The 19,319-nt window shown below is 39.8% G+C and overlaps 1 protein-coding gene across 2 annotated transcripts in view; it reads left to right on the top strand.

Annotated features, from left to right (window-relative positions):
- Psmb2 (proteasome 20S subunit beta 2) overlaps positions 1-15,665 on the top strand; it is a 37,703-nt gene extending 22,038 nt beyond the window's left edge. For both annotated transcript variants that reach the window (XM_063236066.1, XM_003471406.4), the window contains 3 exons: positions 11,875-12,037; positions 13,469-13,518; positions 15,435-15,665. In XM_063236066.1, the coding sequence (XP_063092136.1) occupies positions 11,875-12,037; positions 13,469-13,518; positions 15,435-15,542 (321 nt within the window). In that variant the 3' untranslated portion in view covers positions 15,543-15,665. The remainder of the gene's footprint in view (positions 1-11,874; positions 12,038-13,468; positions 13,519-15,434) is intronic.
- Positions 15,666-19,319: the final 3,654 nt, after the last annotated feature.

The following is a 19,319-nucleotide window of genomic DNA, read 5'->3' as shown; positions in this document are numbered from 1 at the left end:
AGGCATCTGTGCCATGTTGCATTTCAACTCATTAAATTTCTAAACTTCTGATTACAATAAGGTTACAACTTTTAATAGGAGAACCAATCAAATTTGGGGTGGGTGATGGCTTTAAAGAAGTAAGATTCATAGAAATTTTGGAATTGAGGGAAGGCTTTCAAATTCAGTTTTGTTAAAAATTGAAATAAATTTGGGGGACTCCTGAAATTCAGGTTTATTTGGCACCTACTATTTTACCAGGCCTTCTTCCAGAAACTTTATGCACAAAGGTAGGCACTTTAGTTGCTCACAACTCTTGTCAGACTAGCAATACTAATCTCCACTTTATAGGTGGGGCCCTTGAGGCTCCAAGTGAGTTAAGGTATACCAAATATATTTTCAGAGAATGACCTCAGGCAGAGAAAAGAAACAGAAAAAAAATGATTTTTTAGAATGGTGTTTTATTTTGGATTTTGAAAAGTCAGGTTTGTTTCATTATCTCTCAGTTTAATGTGAGAATTTATAAACATGGATTTTTTTTTTTTTTTTTGTCTTTTTCCTTTTTATCGGTACTGGGGATCGAACTCACGACTGCCTGCTTGTAAGGCAGGTGCTTATGCCGCTGAGCTAAATCCCCACCCCCATGGATTGGTTTTTTAATGTCACAAAATAGATATTTCTGAAACAGAGAAGGAGGAAAGTTGGCAGTCAGTTTAATTAAATGTCCTGACTTGTGAAGCTAGTATAGTATTCAGAGTCTGATCAGATTCCACTTGTGATATGTATTTGTGTATGTTTGTTTGTTATTGGCCTGGTGTGGTAATCCCAGCACTCTGGGAGGCTGATGCAGGAGGATTACAAGTTTGAGCTCAGCCTGGGTAATTTAGCAATTTAAAGAGACCTTTCAAAATAAAAAATTAAAGGAATAAGGATGTAGTTCCTTGCTAAGGCTTGGGTTCCATTCCAATGACTGGGGCTGGGTGGTGTGCACTATTTCAGTCATAAGATTAAGAGGATACTTCAAATTCCAACTCCCTACTTGTTCTTTCCTCTAGCGGTACCAGTAGCTACCAGGAAACTCATCTGCCTTGAGTTCTTTCTTGTGTCTCTGCCTTCACCAACTTTCTCCTCTGAATGTAGCTATGTTCCCACATGGCTAGCTCCTAATTGCTAATTAAACTCAATTCATTGCTTATGAGGGAAAATTTCACTGTTCTTTCCCCACTCTGCTCCCCACATATATATATATAATTTTTTTTTTTTTTTTTTTTTTTTTTTGGTCTTTTTGAGACAATCTCGCTATGCAGTTCAGGCTGGCCTTGAGCTCACTTTGTAGCCCAGGCTGATCTCAAACTCGATCCTCCCATCTCAGCCTCCCGAGTGCTGGGATTACAGACGTGAGCCACCACACCCGGCTCTCCCACATATATTTGTTAACCTCAGCTTCTTTGTGCTATGATAGTAAGATTGGTATACTCTGCTATTGTGTCCTGTTAGAATTTTCCTTCACTGTCTTTCACAAATGAGTGTGAGAGTTAGAATATATATATTCATGACAGTAACACCTCCTAGGCTGCCTCTTCATTCAATCTCATTCACTTTGGCTGTACACGGTTTCATTCTTTCCAGCTGCTTATGAAAGACTGTTTAAACTTATTGGGTCCAAGTTGAACTTTACATTTGTCCTACCACTTTTCCTTTTATTGAAAGTCTTCTCCAGCCAGGGATTTAGCTCAGTGGTATAATCACCTGCCTAGCAAGTGTGAGGTCGTGAGCTCAATCTCAAAAAAAAGCAGAAAGTCTTCTTCACTTTTTCTCTCTAACCTTTTCTGTAGTAATTCAAGCCTATTAGTTCTGCCTCCCCCGCTTTTTTTTGGTACAGAGAATTGAAATCAGGACCTTATGCTTACCAAGCAGGTGCTTATGCCACTGAGCTATATCCCTGGCCCCTTGCCTTCTAAATACATTCCATATTCCATGTGTTCCCTTGCATTCTTTTTGCTGACTTAGTTTGGCCTCATCCTCTAACTGTTCTCTTTTTCTCTCTGTCTCATCCAAAGTCATCTCCCATATGACTGTCGGTTACCATCCTAAAATGACAATCTGTAATATTTTTCCTGTCTAAATAAATAAAGGTCTTCTGTTTTAAGAGGAGAAGAAAGAAAGCCCTGTGGCCAGTGGAATATCAGTCCTGAGGCAGCTGGGTTCCTTGACACCAATTAACCAGTGTCCTAAGACATGAAAAGAGGCTTGGATCATCAAAGATGGGAGTAGGAAATTTTCATTGGCTCCTCTGTGGCTTACATACTGAAGTTCATATTGTTTAGTCTAGAAGGCCAATGATGGTATCATCCCATTTCTTCTGCTTCCTAATTCTTCAAGTATATGTGTCTCATCTTAGTCTGTACCCAAACATTCCATGTTATTCCCTGTTTCTTTACTTTGATATATGCCATTTCTTCTGTCTGGAATCTTCCTACTCACTTCTACCTTGGGAGCACCTTCCAGATCCAGGGTTCTATCTTTGCTTTTTTTTTTTTTTTTTTTTTTTTTTTTTTTTAATCGGTACCGGGGATCGAACTCACGACCACCTGCTTGCAAGGCAGGTGCTTATGCCGCTGAGCTAAATCCCCAGCCCCCAGGGTTCTATCTTTGTCACCTGACATAGATACTAAATGAACACTTACTGAACTTACTCACATTCCAAATGCAGAAGTAAAGTTGGTTGAAGCATCTGCCTATTTCATAATTATCTACTTTTTATTGAAGCCCTCCATATACTGTGTTTTTATACTTAAAGCCTACAACAGATTAAATCTACACATGGGTTTCCTTAAAAAGGAATATATTCACGAGGATTAAAGTTAGGGTATGGGTGATTGCATATTGTGTAGGCATTAGAGATAGGTAATTCGCTATCCCCCCCCCCAACCATGGAACCATATTCTTGTAGAACTAAAAAAGGTTTAGATGCCAGACATGGGGCACATACCTATAATCTCAGTACTCTAGGAGAATAAGGCAGGAGTATCACAACTTTGAATCTAGCATGGGCAGCTTGTCTCAAATTTTTAAAAAATTTTTTGTTGTTTTTGTCTTAAAAAAAAATTTTTTTTTAAGGCTAAAGATAGAACTTAGTGTGAAGGTCCTGGGTTCAATCCCTAGTCCCCTGTCCCCCAAAAAGTGCATAGGTCACAATAATTGGAAGTTGCTCAATTTGAAAAGTGTTTGACATAGTAAATTACATTTCAGGTACCAAACTGAACCCACACAAAGCCAGTAAGATCTGTTAGTTATTAAAAACAAGCTCTTGCCAGGCCTGGTAGCACATCCTAGCACTCAGGAAGCTAAGACAAGAAGATCACTGCCAATCGGAAACCAATTTGGGCTACATAAGGAGTTCAGGGCAAGCCTGAGCTACATAACAAGACCCTGTCTCAAAAAGCAAAACAAATAAGCTGCTGATTAAAAGTTCAGAGAACCAATGTAGAAAAATAATTGATCCATTTTATTTATTAACGAAGTAGAAATAAGGGCATTGACAAGCAACTAAGATACTGGTGTCTTTCATCACAGATATTTATTAAATATGTGCTACATGTATTGCATAGTTTCAGACCCTATGGAGGAGTCATAATTATGACCTTAAACCTATCCTTTTAATATGTTGGATTGTTTTGTTTTTTTGGTACCAGGGATCGAACTCATGACCACGTGCTTGCCAGGCAAGCACTTACACAACTGAGCTAAATTCCCAGCCCTAACCTATCCTTTTAAAATTAAAATATTATTGGCCATATGCAAATACTAAGTGAAACAGTGAAGTAGAAAACAATAGATGCTGGTATGCAAAATAGTACATTCTGAAATATTTGAGTGTGAAACTGACATTTGCATACTGAATCATATTTTTACACTAATTTCCATTTTGAGGGTTCCTGGAAAAGCATGTAAGACTGGCAATTAGGAATATGAATTTGGTTCTGATTCCAGTGCTGATTATTTAGGTTTAGGGCAAGTTACCATCTGCTCTTTGAACTTTAGTCACCACATTTGTGAAAGGGACACTGGATAAGCTAGTTGAAGTCATCAATCCTTCTATCTATAAGCTGCATTTTTGTAAAATACTTTCATTGCCAAGGATGGGATCTTAGGTAGCTTTCACAGTTGGATGGATTGAAGGAAAGAGTGTGGGCCTTGGGGTTTAGCTTAGTAGAACGTGTGTTTATTAGCATGCTGAAGGGCCTAGGTTCAACCCCAACACACACATACACACACAAGAGAGCTGGGGGTGGAGGGGGGAGCCAGGCATGGTGGCACAGCTATCAAGAGGCTGAGGCAGGGGAATCAAATGTTTGAGGCCAGCCTGGGCAACTTAGAATATCTCATTTCAAAATAAAATTTGAAAAGGCCTAGGGATATAGCTTAGGTTCAGTCTCCAGTACCACAAAAATAAAAACAGAAAGAATAATAGGTATCCTGGGGCTGGGGATTTAGCTCAGCGGCATAAGCGCCTGCCTTGCAAGCAGGCAGTCGTGAGTTCGATCCCTGGTACCGATAAAAAGGGAAAAAGACAAAAAAAAAAAAAAGAATAATAGGTATCCTGTTCCTTTCAAAGTCTTTTATTCTACTTAGAAGTCTGTTTATGAAAATAGCCGCCTATAAACAGCCATTTGCCCCATTGTTAGTTCTGCATCTCCTACCATATACTGACCCCCCAGGATGGGAAGTATTCCTCCCACACTGCTTAGCGTTTCAGGGTGCAGCACATTGCACAAGAAGCTGCAGTGTTCTTCAGGGCACCTCACTGCCTCACTTACAGCAATGTCATCCTATTCAATTAGAGGTGGCAAAGCCTGGCCTGGCTCCAAGGGAAGACTGTCAGTTCCTCTCCTTTTCTGTGTCCACGCTCTGCAGGATGCTTCCTCACGCCCACCTCTGCCCCCCTTGCTGTGACTTTGGCTTCCGCCAGATGTCACACCGCTGCTTGTCACCGCCCAGACTCTCGTGACTGATTTTGCTGTTCCAGTGTATTTGTCACAACTGTTCCCTTTAACTGTAAAATTTATGGAATTTCACGCTCTTCTTAATCACTACTGTTTTCTTTTACATGATAGAGGAAATATATAAGGAGTTGAATGCATAAGAGTTGGAGGGAGGGAAATACTCCACTTAACTTAAGGAAAGTTTCTGTGTAAGCCATGTGTATTCCTATCTCCCGAAGTACAAGAGTCCAAAATGGAACAGAGCTTAATTCCTTTTTCTAGAGGGATTGGAGGTCTAAAGATAGTTAAGTCCAATTCAGTCCCCAGAAGAAGTATATAAGAGATTTGCTTATACCTCTGGCTTAGATTTAATCCTTTTGGCAACTGTTAAAAGGTAAATAATTTTATTAGCCCTTTGTGATAGCATCTTCATCTTATTATCTAGACAAATCTGCTGACAGTGCTGTCAAATCCTCAAAATGGTGGTGGTAATAGTAGCAAATTTATATTATTACTATGTATCAGACATTGGAGTAAATACTTTATTATTTATTTAAATTTTACCACATCCTATTATGATCGATACTTTTATTGTCTCAGAGGAAATCTCAAAGTTACCTAAAGCTCTTCATTATAAGTAAGTTTATCTCATGTACTTAAGGGAGGAAAAAATGTATTTGTTTAGTATATATATGTATTAAAAGGTAAAATGTTAGTGCTACCCTGATTTTAGAGTCTAAAATTCATTTGCAGTTTTAAAACTTAAACTTAAAAATTTTTCTTCCTAGGGCTGGGGATTTAGCTCAGCAGCATAAGCACCTGCCTTGCAAGCAGGCAGTCGTGAGTTCGATCCCTGGTATCGATAAAGAAGAAAAAGAAAAAAAAAATTTTTTTCTTCTTATGTCAGATACCACTTAAAATTACACATGTTGGGTGCAGGCCATTAATGTTGATCCTTCAGGCTATTGTGTAGGGAGTGTCTTAAGTAAATGTTTGGGTTCATTTGCTTGATGGAATTTATATATTTAATTTAGTTCAATACTACATATAGTATCTACTCTTTGCCTTTTTGGGAAGATACCTAGTCACTCAAAATTTAATTCCTACCTGCTTGGGGACTCATAACTTTGCTATTACCTAGACTATACATCTAAACAATTAGAATAGTGGAGAAAGCAAAGGGTAGGTTTTATCATGCACAGAACAGAGATTACTTTGTAAAAGAAGATTTCTGGCAGTCAGTCTGTCATTGCTGTTTGCATTTTTCCAGAATAATTAAGCAGATTCTCACATGTAATACTGATTATAGTGAAGAAAACTGATTTAAAAGTATCTAGAAAGTGAAAGTATTAAGGACCTGCCTTGCAAGCAGGCAGTCGTGAGTTCGATCCCTGGTACCGATAAAAACTAAAAAGACAAAAAAAAAAAAAAAAAAAAAAAAAAAAAAAAAGAAAGTGACAGTATTGAGTGTGGATACATCTGTAAGGAAACAATGTGAAGGCACTTAATACCTGTCAGTTTACTTTCCAAATCTGGATGGAGGTTATTGGTGGGAGGGCTCAGCTATGTTGGCCATGAAGCAGATATGCTGTATAAATCTAATATGAATGCTTGTGACAGTGAATATCATTACTTGGGGCCCCAGAAAAAAATCTTAGGAAGGAGAAACAGGAAACAAGTCATTTACTACTTTTCTACCAAGTGTCAGACAGTGTGTTGTATACTTTTTATAAACATCCTTTTGTATCTCTTTACGGACACATTGAAGAAATTTATATTATATCCCAGTGCCAGGTATAGTGGGGCTTCTTCCAATTTACTTACACTGTTTATTTTGTAGACATTTCATAGATTATAAAAATATTTATCACTTATTAAGCCTTCACTATGTTTTAGGTACTAATCATTTACATGCATTATCTCTTTGAATCCTCACTGTAGCCCCTTTGTAGTAGACATTAGTCTGTTTCTTAGATGAGGACACTAAAATTCAGAGACATTAAATGCCTTTTCTAAAAGTCCCATATATGGCAATAGAGCTAGAATTCAAATTTTTTTTTTTTTTTTTTTTTTTAATCCATACCAGGGATCGAATTCACGACCAAGCTGAACTAAATCCCCAGCCCCTAGAATTCAAATTTAGGTCTTGCTTGTTATGTGGCCCAGCTATTTCTTCTTAAGATATTTATCTGTGTTTGGTTCTGAATGCTTAACCTGTATCTTAACTTAAGCTTTTATTTACTTAGCAGCTTATATCTAAAGGGAGATAGAGAGAGAAGGACCAGGGCTAAGCAAAAAGAAAGGAGTACAGTAGACCCATGGCTCACAAATGCTTTGTTCCCAAGAGCTGGTTGTAATTGGGGTTGTCAGTTGAAGACTCAGGCTCCCCTATGCAGTCTTTAGAGTCTCTCTCCTGATACAGGCGAATCACAGTGTTCTTAGAGAGACATTGGCCCAGGATTTCTCAATTAACCCCATATAAGAAAGGATGTTGTAATGTTCCTTCCAGAACTCTTTAAGAGTTAAATCTGTATCTGAGACCATCTAGAAGCACAAGCATTCAGCATTTGGGTCGTAACTCCAGACTTTGGTTGGTGGTAAATTAAAACTAAAATCTGATCATAACCCAAGTTGTTTGTATGTCAGCTAGTTGTAACTCGAGGGTCCAGTGTGTGTCATTCATAGAGATACTGGTGGTTAACTTGAACATTATCTATCATGTTCTAACATTCATTTCATGCTTTTCTTAATCTTTTCTTGTTATATTAAGCATTAGCCACATATGTATTAAAGTATATGTTATACTTTCTGGCATTATTAATATTCATTAAGTAAATGTTTATTGAGCATATATATACCTTATGTTTGTATGAACAAGCCAATCATACTATCTTCATAAAGTTTATAAGTGGTATAAATATTCAAATGGATGGGTTGTGTCTTATATGACTCATTCTTGCCCTAAACATACTATAGTCACACCGGAGTGTGCCATAAAAATAAAACAAGGGGGCTGGGGATTTAGCTAAGCTGCATAAGCACCTGCCTGGCAAGTGCATGGTGGTGAGTTCGATTCCCAGTACAAAAAAAAAAAGAAAACAAAATTGAATGGTTTAAAATTTATTTCGTCCTAGAACATTAATGAATACAGACTATAAGAGATATAACCATCAAGAAACATGTAACTGGGGCTGGGGATTTAGCTCAGCGGCATAAGCGCCTGCATTGCAAGCAGGCAGTTGTGAGTTTGATCCCTGGTACCGACAAAAACGGAAAAAAAAAAAAAAAAAAAAAAGAAGAAACATGTAACTATGACTTTGCCAGTTTGAATCCCACAGTTCTTCGAGTGAGACAATTACAAGTATACAATACTTCATTTGAAAAAAAAAAATAGTGTGAGCCAAAGATCTTTGGGGGAGCATTATCAGAAGAATTCTAGAAACTGCAAGTTGTTACACAGATGTATTGATTTAATTAGTCTAGATAACACCATTTATTTATGCTTAAGCATCTCACACATACAAAAGTTGGTAATTCAGAGTCACACAATATTTGTGAGTTACCTTCTGTACCACAAGTTGTAGTTTCTCAATATCAACCTTGGTAAGTGTGTGTATCAGAGGTTTAAGCATAAATAAATGATCTTATGTAGACCAATGAAACAATACACTTTGCTTCTAGGGTCCTGTTTATATAGTTTCATGTAAAATCTTCTGTTGGTGGCTTTTAAGTAATGTTAATTGTTTTAAACACAATTTAATTTCAGTACGGGCAAGAGCATCATTAGAACATTCCTGGGTTCTGCAGGTTAAGGCTTTTTTGGACATCAGGTGGAGCCCTAAGATTGCTGTAATTGCTGGTGAAATTGTTTTGGTTTTTTGTTTTGTTTTTGAAGCAGGGTCTCGCCTAGGTAGCGTAGGCTGGCCCTGAACTCACTTATGTAACCCAGGCTGGCCTCAAACTCACAGTGATCCTCCTGCTTCAGCTTTCTGAGTGCTTAGATTACAGTTGTGTGCCACCACACCCTGCAGTGAAATCATTTTGGCTAACCATACAATGAATATTCTAGATAGCGAGTGGCAGTGAGATTAGTTACCCTTTTAGCAAAAATACTAATGTACTTTCTTGAAAGGTAAAAACCAACGAACCAAACAAAAAACAACTATATTATTCTTTTGGGGAGAAAGAAACCAGTTAGAATACCTTTACCACTCTCTTCTCACTTTTTCTACTTTAATTATAAGAATATTAAGGTATTCTATGTCTGCCAAATTTTGTAGTCTTGTTTTCACACATTTTATCTTTACCGAATTTAAGCTATTTTTTTTTTAATACTTTGTTGGTTGTGTAAAGTGGTAAGATATAAAGGAGACTGCAATCAGGTGTGATACGTGCCTGTAATCCCAGCTACTTGGGAGGTAGAGGAAGAGAGGTTGCAAGTTTGAGGGCCAACCTGGACAACAAAGCAAGATTGTATCTCAAAATAAAAAGTTTTAAACTGGGTGTGGTGGCACATGCCTGTAATCCCAGCATTTTGGAAGGAAGAGGCAGAAGAATAAGCATAAGTTTGAGGACAGCCTGGACTACATAGTAGGTGCCTGTTTTTAAAGGACTGGGAATGTAGCTCAATGATAGTATACCTGCCTAGTGTGTATGATGCCTTGAGTTTGATCCCTGGTACCAGAGAGGAAAAAATAAAAGGAAGAAAGAAAAAGGATACTGGGATGTAGCTCATACACTAGGAATTTAGATAATTTCTTTCAGGGTATGGTGTTTCATTTCTATTACTTTTTGTTACCATCCTCCCTAAAAGACAAAAAGGGGAATGAAAGCTCAATTAACTCAGTTTTAGACGCAAAACTGAAGCTCATACGGGTTGTTTTGCCTCCGGTCAAACCTACTGAGAATAAAAAAAAAAAAAAAAAAAAAAAAAAAAAAAACCTACTGAGAAGATAGTCCCAGATGGGCACAGAATTCCAGAGCTTGGCAGAGTATGTAACATTACTCTTCAAAAATGTGAAAGAAGGGGCTGGGGATTTAGCTCAGCGGCATAAGCGCCTGCCTTGCAAGCAGGAGTCGTGAGTTCGATCCCTGGTACCAATAAAAACGAAAAAGACCAAAAAAAAAAAAAAAAAAAATGTGAAAGAAAGTCATCTTCTTGGAAGTCTTGACTATTGCTGGTCAATTCTTTTTTTTTTTTTTTTTTTTTTTTTTTTTTGTCTTTTTCGTTTTTATCGGTACCGGGGCTGGTCAATTCTTACTGCTCTGAGAATAGCCACTGTCGGGGCTGGGGATTTAGCTCAGTGGCATAAGCGCCTGCCTTGCAAGCAGGAGTCGTGAGTTCGATCCCTGGTACCAATGAAAACGAAAAAGACCAAAAAAAAAAAAAAAAACCCCCCCCCAAAAAAAAAACAAAAAAAGAGAATAGCCACTGTCTTATCTCCAAGGGAGGAGCTTGTTTGGGAGGTTAGGATCCTGTGTAATCTTTGAGAGGTGTTAGAAACTTCCTACTTAGCACAGCTGGCTTAGTAGAATTCCAAAAAAATATATGTAATACTTTCCTGTGTTTTTCTAACATGAGTTCTTCAGGCTACCAAGTGCTCATGTTAATCAGTGTTCAAAGAATGTGAAATGTCACTTTAGGATCATTAGCTATTATTTCTTTATGTTCCATAATATGGTGTCTCATTTAATGTACACTTAATTGAATACATGTGTAAGTTGGGATGGACACACAACCACAGGCAAGGCCATTGTTCACTGCCTGCTGAACCACATGCAAAAGCAAAAACATCCCGAAGACAAAAAGGAAACTGTATAAAGTGAGAGTCCCACCACTGATGCCTTGGGGCAGAGACAGACTGAACTGAACATGGTAAGTGGCCCAACTGGTGTAGAAAAAAGTATCCATTTGAAGGTGAAGTGCATGGCAATTCAGTAAAATAATTTATGTTTTTAGACTTGCAGGTAGTACAGAGGAAGGACACATAAGTTCAACTTTTAACTGCCTTTTTGTCTGATTAATGAAAAGTTTTTAATCTATTTTAGGGGAGGCTTATTAATTAGAAAAATGTTACTATTTCGCCTAAAACTATAGTTCTGGTGTTACTATGTTTCCTTCTGTTTGTGGACTTCCATTATTTTTCTTCTACAGTTTAAAGGTATAGTGCAGTGATGGTGCACCAAGCTTTCAATGATAATAGCTAGCCCTCCTGTAGCATGCGTGGCATAGGCTTGCCACTACTAATCTAGTGATTGGATTTAAATATTTGAGACCTGCTGTCCTTCCCTACCTAAGAGTTGTTTAGTTTATCATTTGAGATTTTGGTCCAGATGAGCTTGTGGGGTTTGCTTGTTTGTTTGGGAGTAAAGGGAGAGGGCCTTACCTATTTTGCCCAGGCTGACCTTGAACTCCTGGGTTCCTGCACTTATTTACTTTGGAGGTTGTGGTTGGAGCTGTTTTCTTCAGTTTATAGCTCTAACTCCCAAGTTGCATTTGTTGGTTTCAGTAGTTGGGAATGACACAAGCAAGCACACCATGCTTTACCTTTGAAGTGCTTTCATATCAGGGTCTTGTCCACAGACTTTAAAAAGAAAGCAACGTTTTCAGGGCTGGTAATATAGCTCAATAGCACAATGCCTACCTGGCAAGCATGAGTACCTGAGTTCAGTTCCTGGTACAAAAAAAAGTGCAACATTTTTATATACCTAAACTGCTTCAAATGTTCAAAAGAAAAAAAGCCTCTGACCACACTTTAGGCCCTTTAGGTTTCTCTGCAGTTTTGCTTTCACTGGGATTTTGCTCAAGTTGCTTTTGCTTATTCATCAAAAATCAGAACACTCCCCATTTGTCATGGTTAGATATTGGTGCTATGCTTTAATCATCACTTTACCGTGTCTTTCCTTTCAGACCCCGTATCATGTGAACCTTCTCCTGGCTGGCTATGATGAGCATGAGGGGCCAGCACTCTACTACATGGACTACCTGGCAGCCTTGGCTAAGGCGCCTTTTGCAGCCCATGGTTATGGTGCCTTCCTGACTCTCAGTATCTTGGACCGATACTATACTCCAAGTAAGTTCTAGCACTCTAGAGAGGGAGCAGTAGCAGAGCCCTGTTCTTAACTGCTTTCCAGTTTTGCCTGCCCTTGGAGTTGGGTGACTAGATCTTGAATAGCGGACGAATCCTCTCTGGAAGCTGCACTCTTGTGGATCAAGGGGTTCTTCAAGAAGCTTGTTGATTAAAGTCCCGCTTTTGCCAGGCAAGATGAGGTATTTGTCTCCAGAGCTAGGGTTTGTTTGTTTGTTTGTTTATTTTAAAGGATATTGGAGTAGATTTCATAGTAAATCAAACATTTTTTATTAGGTAATAAAATTTTCTGAGAGTTGAGTTTTTTAATTCATTTTGTCTGGATTATTGACATGTCAGCTGCAGCAACTCATCAGTTAAACCAAGTGGTTTGTGTATGTGTTGAACTTGTCAGGATGAACAGGTCCTCATAATAACAACTGAGGGTGTCTTTCTTTAAACACCACAGCTCTTAAGGCTATGAATCTGGATTTTACTTTTGGTTCCTTCCTTACTGGCTACTCCCTTCTGCAAGAAAAAATTGTCTACAAAGCTTCAGACCCATGATGCTTTTGCTAAGTTCTATCTTATGACCCCAATCTCAGCCTCAGCTTTAGCCAATGTGGGCATCAGCACTTAGAAGGTTGAACTTTTGCAAGCTATAGATGTAGTACAGATGACCACATCTCTCCTTACTTTGCTTTCTTCCCTGTCAGCATCATTGGAATCTGGTGTGTTCATTCCTTTTTGGGGCTGCCCTTTTGCTCAACCTCAGCTGCACGAGAGCTCCAGGCCATATCCTGAAAACAATTATTCTAGCCTCCTGGTGTCTGTCTGTTGATTTGCATCTGTCGGTAATACAACTGATATAACCAGTATAACCAGCAACTGCCCCTGAAGCCCAACTGCATAGTATGTCAACCCAGTTTGCCATGCCCACAGACAACAAGGGCCTTTGGATCCTGTTTTAGGAGTCTCAGTCCCATTCTATGAATTCTCTTCTCATTGTTAAAACTGAAACCCAGCTGGGAAAGTGAAGCTAAAACTCTGGCCCTGTCTTCCCATTTCCTGATTTGCAGCTGGCTATGGCAGATGGAATTGATTTAAGCTCTGGACTAAAGGGAGTAGCAGGATGGGCTATGACACTGGACTTCTTCAGAGGCGGGCCCTGGCCAGGGGAGGCAGAATTCCGTCATGCTTACCCTTCTCTGTAGCAAATCAATTTGCAATGGCTTGTGGCTGCTAGAGCACCGGGTCTGGGGCACTCTCAGCTGCATATGGAATAAGTTTATTGCAGGCTAGAAGGCTGAAGCATTTTTTGCCTTTTCTGTTTGTATGGAACTTGGACCTAAAGAAGTTTGAAACTTAATCAAAAGCTGCTGAGAGTTGGACTTAATGGTGGCACCTAAAGTGCTTGGTCTCTGTGTTTTCTTTCAGCTATCTCACGTGACAAGGCAGTGGAGCTTCTTAGGAAATGCCTGGAGGAGGTGAGTAGCTCCCATAGGATTGTGAAAGGAATGTTTTATCTCCCCATTTGCCAATATCATTACTGTTCCATGTTTGTTTTTTTTTCTGCTCCTGACCAGAAGGTGTAATAAATACCCACTGACCAGATGTAAAGTTGCTACCAGGGCTAGAGTTTGGTATGGGTTACAAGCTTATTCTTCTCTCATGGGTCAGTTCCTCATCAATGTCAATTTTACGATTTATCTTTCTTATCCAAACCAGTGGTTCTCAAAATTCATTGTGTGTAAGAATCATCTGGTGAACTTGTCAAAAAAGCAGATTATTGCCCTGCCCCAACCCCCATTTCTGAATCCACTATTTTGAGATAAAGACTGGAAATCTCAAGCCAGGTCTAGGGGGCGTATACCTTGGGAGGCTGAAGTACTTGGGAGGCTGAAGCAGGGGACTCACCATGAGTTCAAGGCCAGCCAGGGCTACATGGTGAGACCTCGTCTTAAAAAACAGAAGATAAGACTGAGAATCTGTATTTTAACTGACAGGTGATAATTGGGACATACTCTAAGGACTACTACCCAGGACTTTATACCTACTCTGTTCTTGTGCCATCTCTATTTGCCTTGCTGTGTACTTGCTTAATAAGCCCTACCAATCTGGAGAGAAACCCTTAGCATTCAGAAGGCTAGGTTAGTATTCAGAGAAAGTGTTGTGCAGAAGGGGAGCAGAACCCTTTGTTCCTAAAGCCCAGAACCCACTCTGCACATCCCAGTTCTATACCGAAGAACGTAAGGCTTTGAGTGTGAATGTAGGATGAGGTGGCAAAAAGAAACCCAATTAGCCTTCTCATTCTTTTATTCTTCTTGTGACATAATTATAAACTTGAATTCATGGTCTAGTGAGAATAAGGACGACAGGTGGGAGCATTGCCTCTTACACAAACCTGTCCTCTTCAGTCCACAGCAACCGCTTTCCCTTTGTCCTTGTTGGTATGTCTTGTTTTCCAAGGCAGGTGCTGCAAATAAACTTTGTGTTTTAAATATTCAGCTGAGAGTCCACATTGGCCTAAGTGTTAGGTCTACCAATGAAGAAGCCACTGGAATATTTAGTACTCTTGAGACTTTAATTTTCTCCACACATCCTAAAAGAGTCACTTTAGAAGCCCTTATCACTTTTTTTGATTTTGGAGCTGGATTCTGAAGATGAGAGTCATCAGCCAGAAAAGATTGGAAATGGAATGGGCTGTTGCTACCCAGTCCTCAGCTTTAGGGGAGATGAGAAATATGATGGAAGGGGAGGGCTTAAGCCTGGAGGATTGGACAGTTCCAGAATAAACTCTGGAGGAAAACATGGAGCTGCTTCTTTCTAGAAGTTCTAAATGAGGCATTCAGGAAGAGTAGCTATAAAAGTGAAAGATTTCAAGGCTACATTGCCCAGGATAGTAGGCTGCCTGTTTCTGTGCATGTAATTCGCAGCCTGGGCTGGAGAAGACAGAAGTAGGGTTTGTTCTAAAGGGCTATTCTGTTGACATTCTTCTCACCGTGCCTTCTAACGTGGGTGAATGACAGGAGCAAGCTGTCGGGACCTAGGCATGTACTGCTTTGGTCCAAAGCTTGATCCTAGGACACTGACTCCTTGTCTGCTTGTTACTCAGAGACAGTTCAAGAGCAAAGTCTGTGCTTGTGGGAATAAGAACATGACCCCCTTCTGGCTCCCAGCTGTGTCTCCTAGCCTGTGCTCACTGCCTTGAGCTGGAGGCTCACTGCCTCCAGCTATGGCTTGGGCATTCCTCAGCACCCTAATACCAGCTGCCTGCAGAGGAATGTCAGTTCCCCAAAGCAGGCGTTTTTATGTTTGTATGCACTGTGCCTAGAACAGACTCTGCCATGTACTTAGTGCTCAATAAGTACTTGTTGACAGATTTCCTTCTTTTTCTTTGCAGCTCCAAAAGCGCTTCATCTTAAATCTGCCAACCTTCAGTGTTCGAATCATCGACAAAAATGGCATCCATGACCTGGATAACATTTCCTTCCCTAAACAGGGTTCCTAACGCCATGCCCTCCCTCCCACTTGCCAGGGAACTTTTTTGGATGAGTTCCTTTAATTTTTTCTACTGTTTTGCAGTGCAGTCTTAATAGATAGCTAGTTCAGAATAAAGCTAAATATGGATTGAGCTTTCTGGTTTGGATCTGTTTACCTAACATCCCCTCAGAAAGGAACTGAAGGGAAGATTATCTTTCTGCCCCTGTCCTTCTTCATGCTCCTTCCCTTCATTAATGCTCTGCGAACCCTGAGCACTTGATAGCCCCGTGTTCTGTTTCACTGTGCAACTTCTCTTCATCCAGCTCTTTTATATATTCTTACTTGCTAATGACTCATTGCCTTTAGAGCAGTGGGGGGGTTTTGCCCCACTACTTAAATTTTTTAAATTAATTTGAATAGGTATTACATGTACTTAGTAAAGTATGCAAACAGTGCAAAAATATATAAGAAATGCTCTCATCTACATAATCTAATCACCTGCTGCTTTTCTCAGAGGAAATTTTGGCTTTAGATTATTTTTTCTCCTTCTTGTCTTCATCTTGAATGACCAGAGCCAATCCTACCTGGTGTTTTCCCATCTGGAAAATGACAAAGGACCTACCTAATCAGTCATGGCAATGGTGATGATAATTTTGTGAAGAAATATATATATTAAGTTTAAGGTCTGGAAGTGGCAAGTGCTCAGTAAGTACATGGTAAATTTATTTGCATCCAGGCCTTACTCAGAATGAAAGAGGGTTTCGTCTTGGCTAGGGATATAGCTTAATAGCACAGTGCCTGCCTGACAAGTGGAAGGTCCTGAGTTCCATTCCTGGTACTCCCCCAACCCAGATCACTTTAAGTGTCCTAGGAGCACTCCCAGGCAAGCCTACAAATCACTTTGGCTCACTTTTCTCTACCAAAAATCTCTTTCTGAGCTCCAAATCAGCTTTACATACCTCAACCTCCAACCCTTAGGGACATCAAACATGTCTAAAGCTGAGACTTAGCATTTGCCTACCTTCTCTATAATGTTCCATCTTGAGGAATTTAACTTGGCTCCCAGGTGCCTAAACCAGCAACTTAAGCATGATTTCCCCTTCTCCCTCACTAGGAATGGAAGCTATATGATATGCTAATATGCTAATACAAGTATACAATTGAGCACACCTTTCTTTTTTTTTTTTTTGGTACCAGGAATTGAACGCAACCTTGTGCTTGCCAGGCAGGTATGGTACTCCCCCTACCACTTTTTATTTTGAGACAGACTGCTTAAATTGTCCAGGCTGGCCTGGAACTTTCTGTCCTGCCTCAGCCTCCCAAGTAGCTAGAATTATAGGGATGTGTCAGCACACAAAAAAGGCGAGGGGTTTTTTTTTTTTGTTTTTTGTTTTTTAAAAAGTTTATAGTAAGCTTTTTTTTTTTTTAATCTTTTTCGTTTTTATCGGTACCAGGGATCGAACTTACGACTGCCTGCTTACAAGGCAGGCGCTTATGCCACTGAGCTAAATCCCCAGTACCCCCCCCCCGCATTTTTTTTTTTAAAAATTGGGCCTTGCCATGTAATCTGGCTGGCTTCGAACTACTGTGTAGCCCAGGATATCCTAGAACTCACTTGTCTCAGCCTCCTGAGCACTGGGATTGCAGGTATGTGCCAACATGCCTGGCATAAACTTTTATTTTAGAATAACTTTAGTCTTAGAGAAAAGTTGTAAAGAAAATATAGTCCCTTTATCACCCAGTTTCTGCTAATGTTAGCATTGTATAGAACCATAGAACATTTGTCAATACTAAAGCCAACATTGGTGAGTTTTTTTCTTTTTGGAACTGGGAATTGAACTCACATTGATACATTAGTATTAACTGAAAAACAGCCTTTATTCAGATTCAGATTACATGTTTTCTTTTTAATGCCCTTTTAATGCTCTTGGGTGCCATCCATGGAACCACACTGTACTTCATTTGGGGATGATTTTTTCCAGAATTGAGGTCTGAATCTAAGACTTTGCACATTTCTATCTTTTTTTTTTTTTTAGATAGAGTCTTTTGTAAGTCACTGAATTGCTGAATTGCCCATCCATGCTGGGCTCAAACTTGTCTCTTCCTTTTTGCCTTCCCAAGTTCTGGGATTACAGAGTTGTGCAATCATACCCAGTTTGGGCATGATTTTTGATGCTATTCTTTATCGTCCTGTCTTCATAATGGACACCATGCTCTGTCATTTCTACTGCCTAAATCTTTTTAAATCTATCCCCATTTTTTGGTTCACCCTCCCTCATCTTTTGGAATAATTCAACAATCTCCAACCTGTACTCTACTTTTAATTTTCTCTCCTTCCAGTTCTCTGTGGTCTTTTTAAACTAGTATTTTTACTAGTTTGACCATCCATTCCTTCTTACTTAAAACTTTCTGGTGGTTTAACACTTCTTATACTATAAAGCCTAGTTCCTTGGTTTAACATACTTGGCAAATTATAGTGCTCCCTGTCCTCACTCCTCAGTTTCCTTTCCCTCTTCTATATTTCATAAAACCCAGGATCAAACTAAATTTATATAATCTCAGCATACACTTATGACTTCACACCTGTGTAAAAACAGCTGCTATAAGAAGGATTATCACGAGGGCTGGGGATTTAGCTCAGCGGCATAAGCGCCTGCCTTGCAAGCAGGCAGTCTTGAGTTTGATCCCCGGTACCGATAAAAAGGAAAAAGACAAAAAAAAAAAAAAGGGTTATCACTGCTTTGTGGAACTTAAGTTGTGTATGTGTGCGTGTGTGTGTATTCACACACATGCTGTGTGTTCTGATGCTATTTTTTTCTGGATTTTATTTCTAAAAATGCCAACTGTGTTCTAAATTGATTTCTTGAAGTTTGAAAAACACTAGGAATGAAGTGATTCTTTAACATTCCTGGCCAAACATTGTCCAGAATGGTCTTCCAGTTGGTTTCCACCTGCTTGCAGGTGATTAATGCACAGAGAACAATATTCCTTCCTAGGCTTGGGGTGGGAGGGTTCAGGTTGGAGAAGAGAGCAGCTGTTTTGCCTCAGGGTAGGGAAGCTCAGCCAAGACTGGCGCGCAGAGCCGCTGATGGGCGCCTCTGAGAGCAAAGAGGATGCTGAAATGGGTTAAGAAGCTCCTGGCAGTACTGCTGAGCAAAGGAGGCTGAACCTGCTCTGCCTGAAGTCCAGAGGCTGAGTCCTGTCACGGTGTCCTCACCTTGGTCCTGCAGCAGAAGTGGCAGAAGCAGCAGCAGTGCTTAAAGGAAGGGAGGGGCGTCTTCAGGATTCCTTCTGGAGGTCTGCTGCTTGGTAACTCCTGTGTGTAGGTGATGAGCAAGACTGTGTGAGAGGAAGAAGGCCTGCACCTCGCCCTAACCTCCCTTCCTGAGGCTTTCAAATGTTGTCCTCTACTTCTGCAATACTGTGATCCTCCCAAAGAAAACAGGGAAGTACTTGTTGTGAGTATAAACTTGCACTCTGACAATTTGAAAATCATGAAGCTTATGCTGCCAAAGTGCTCTTTAATTTGCAGCTTCTTGTTTTACAAATGAGCTGTGGAAACCATCCTGTGTACTTTTTCTTTAATCATTGTCTCCTTTCCTCAGGGCTAAATCTAGCTAAGCTAGTCAGATGCTGAAACATTATTTTTCTGTGGGGGGGAAAAAAAAAAGAAAAAAAGTCAAATGCTAAGCGCACAAGAGTTTCTCATGCCATTGACATGGTCTCCACCCTGTATTACTTGTTTGTTAATGACTCTGACTCTGACTGGTAGGGGAGAGCACTGGGGCTGGAAGGACTTTCCCCC

The sequence above is a fragment of the Cavia porcellus genome, unplaced genomic scaffold, assembly GCF_034190915.1.
Source record: "Cavia porcellus strain 051 isolate PalLab524CR breed Dunkin Hartley unplaced genomic scaffold, mCavPor4.1 scaffold_25, whole genome shotgun sequence".
NCBI classification, from domain to species: Eukaryota; Metazoa; Chordata; class Mammalia; order Rodentia; family Caviidae; genus Cavia; species Cavia porcellus.
Note: the sequence above shows the minus strand (reverse complement) of the source record. Positions and strands in the feature narration are given on the sequence as shown.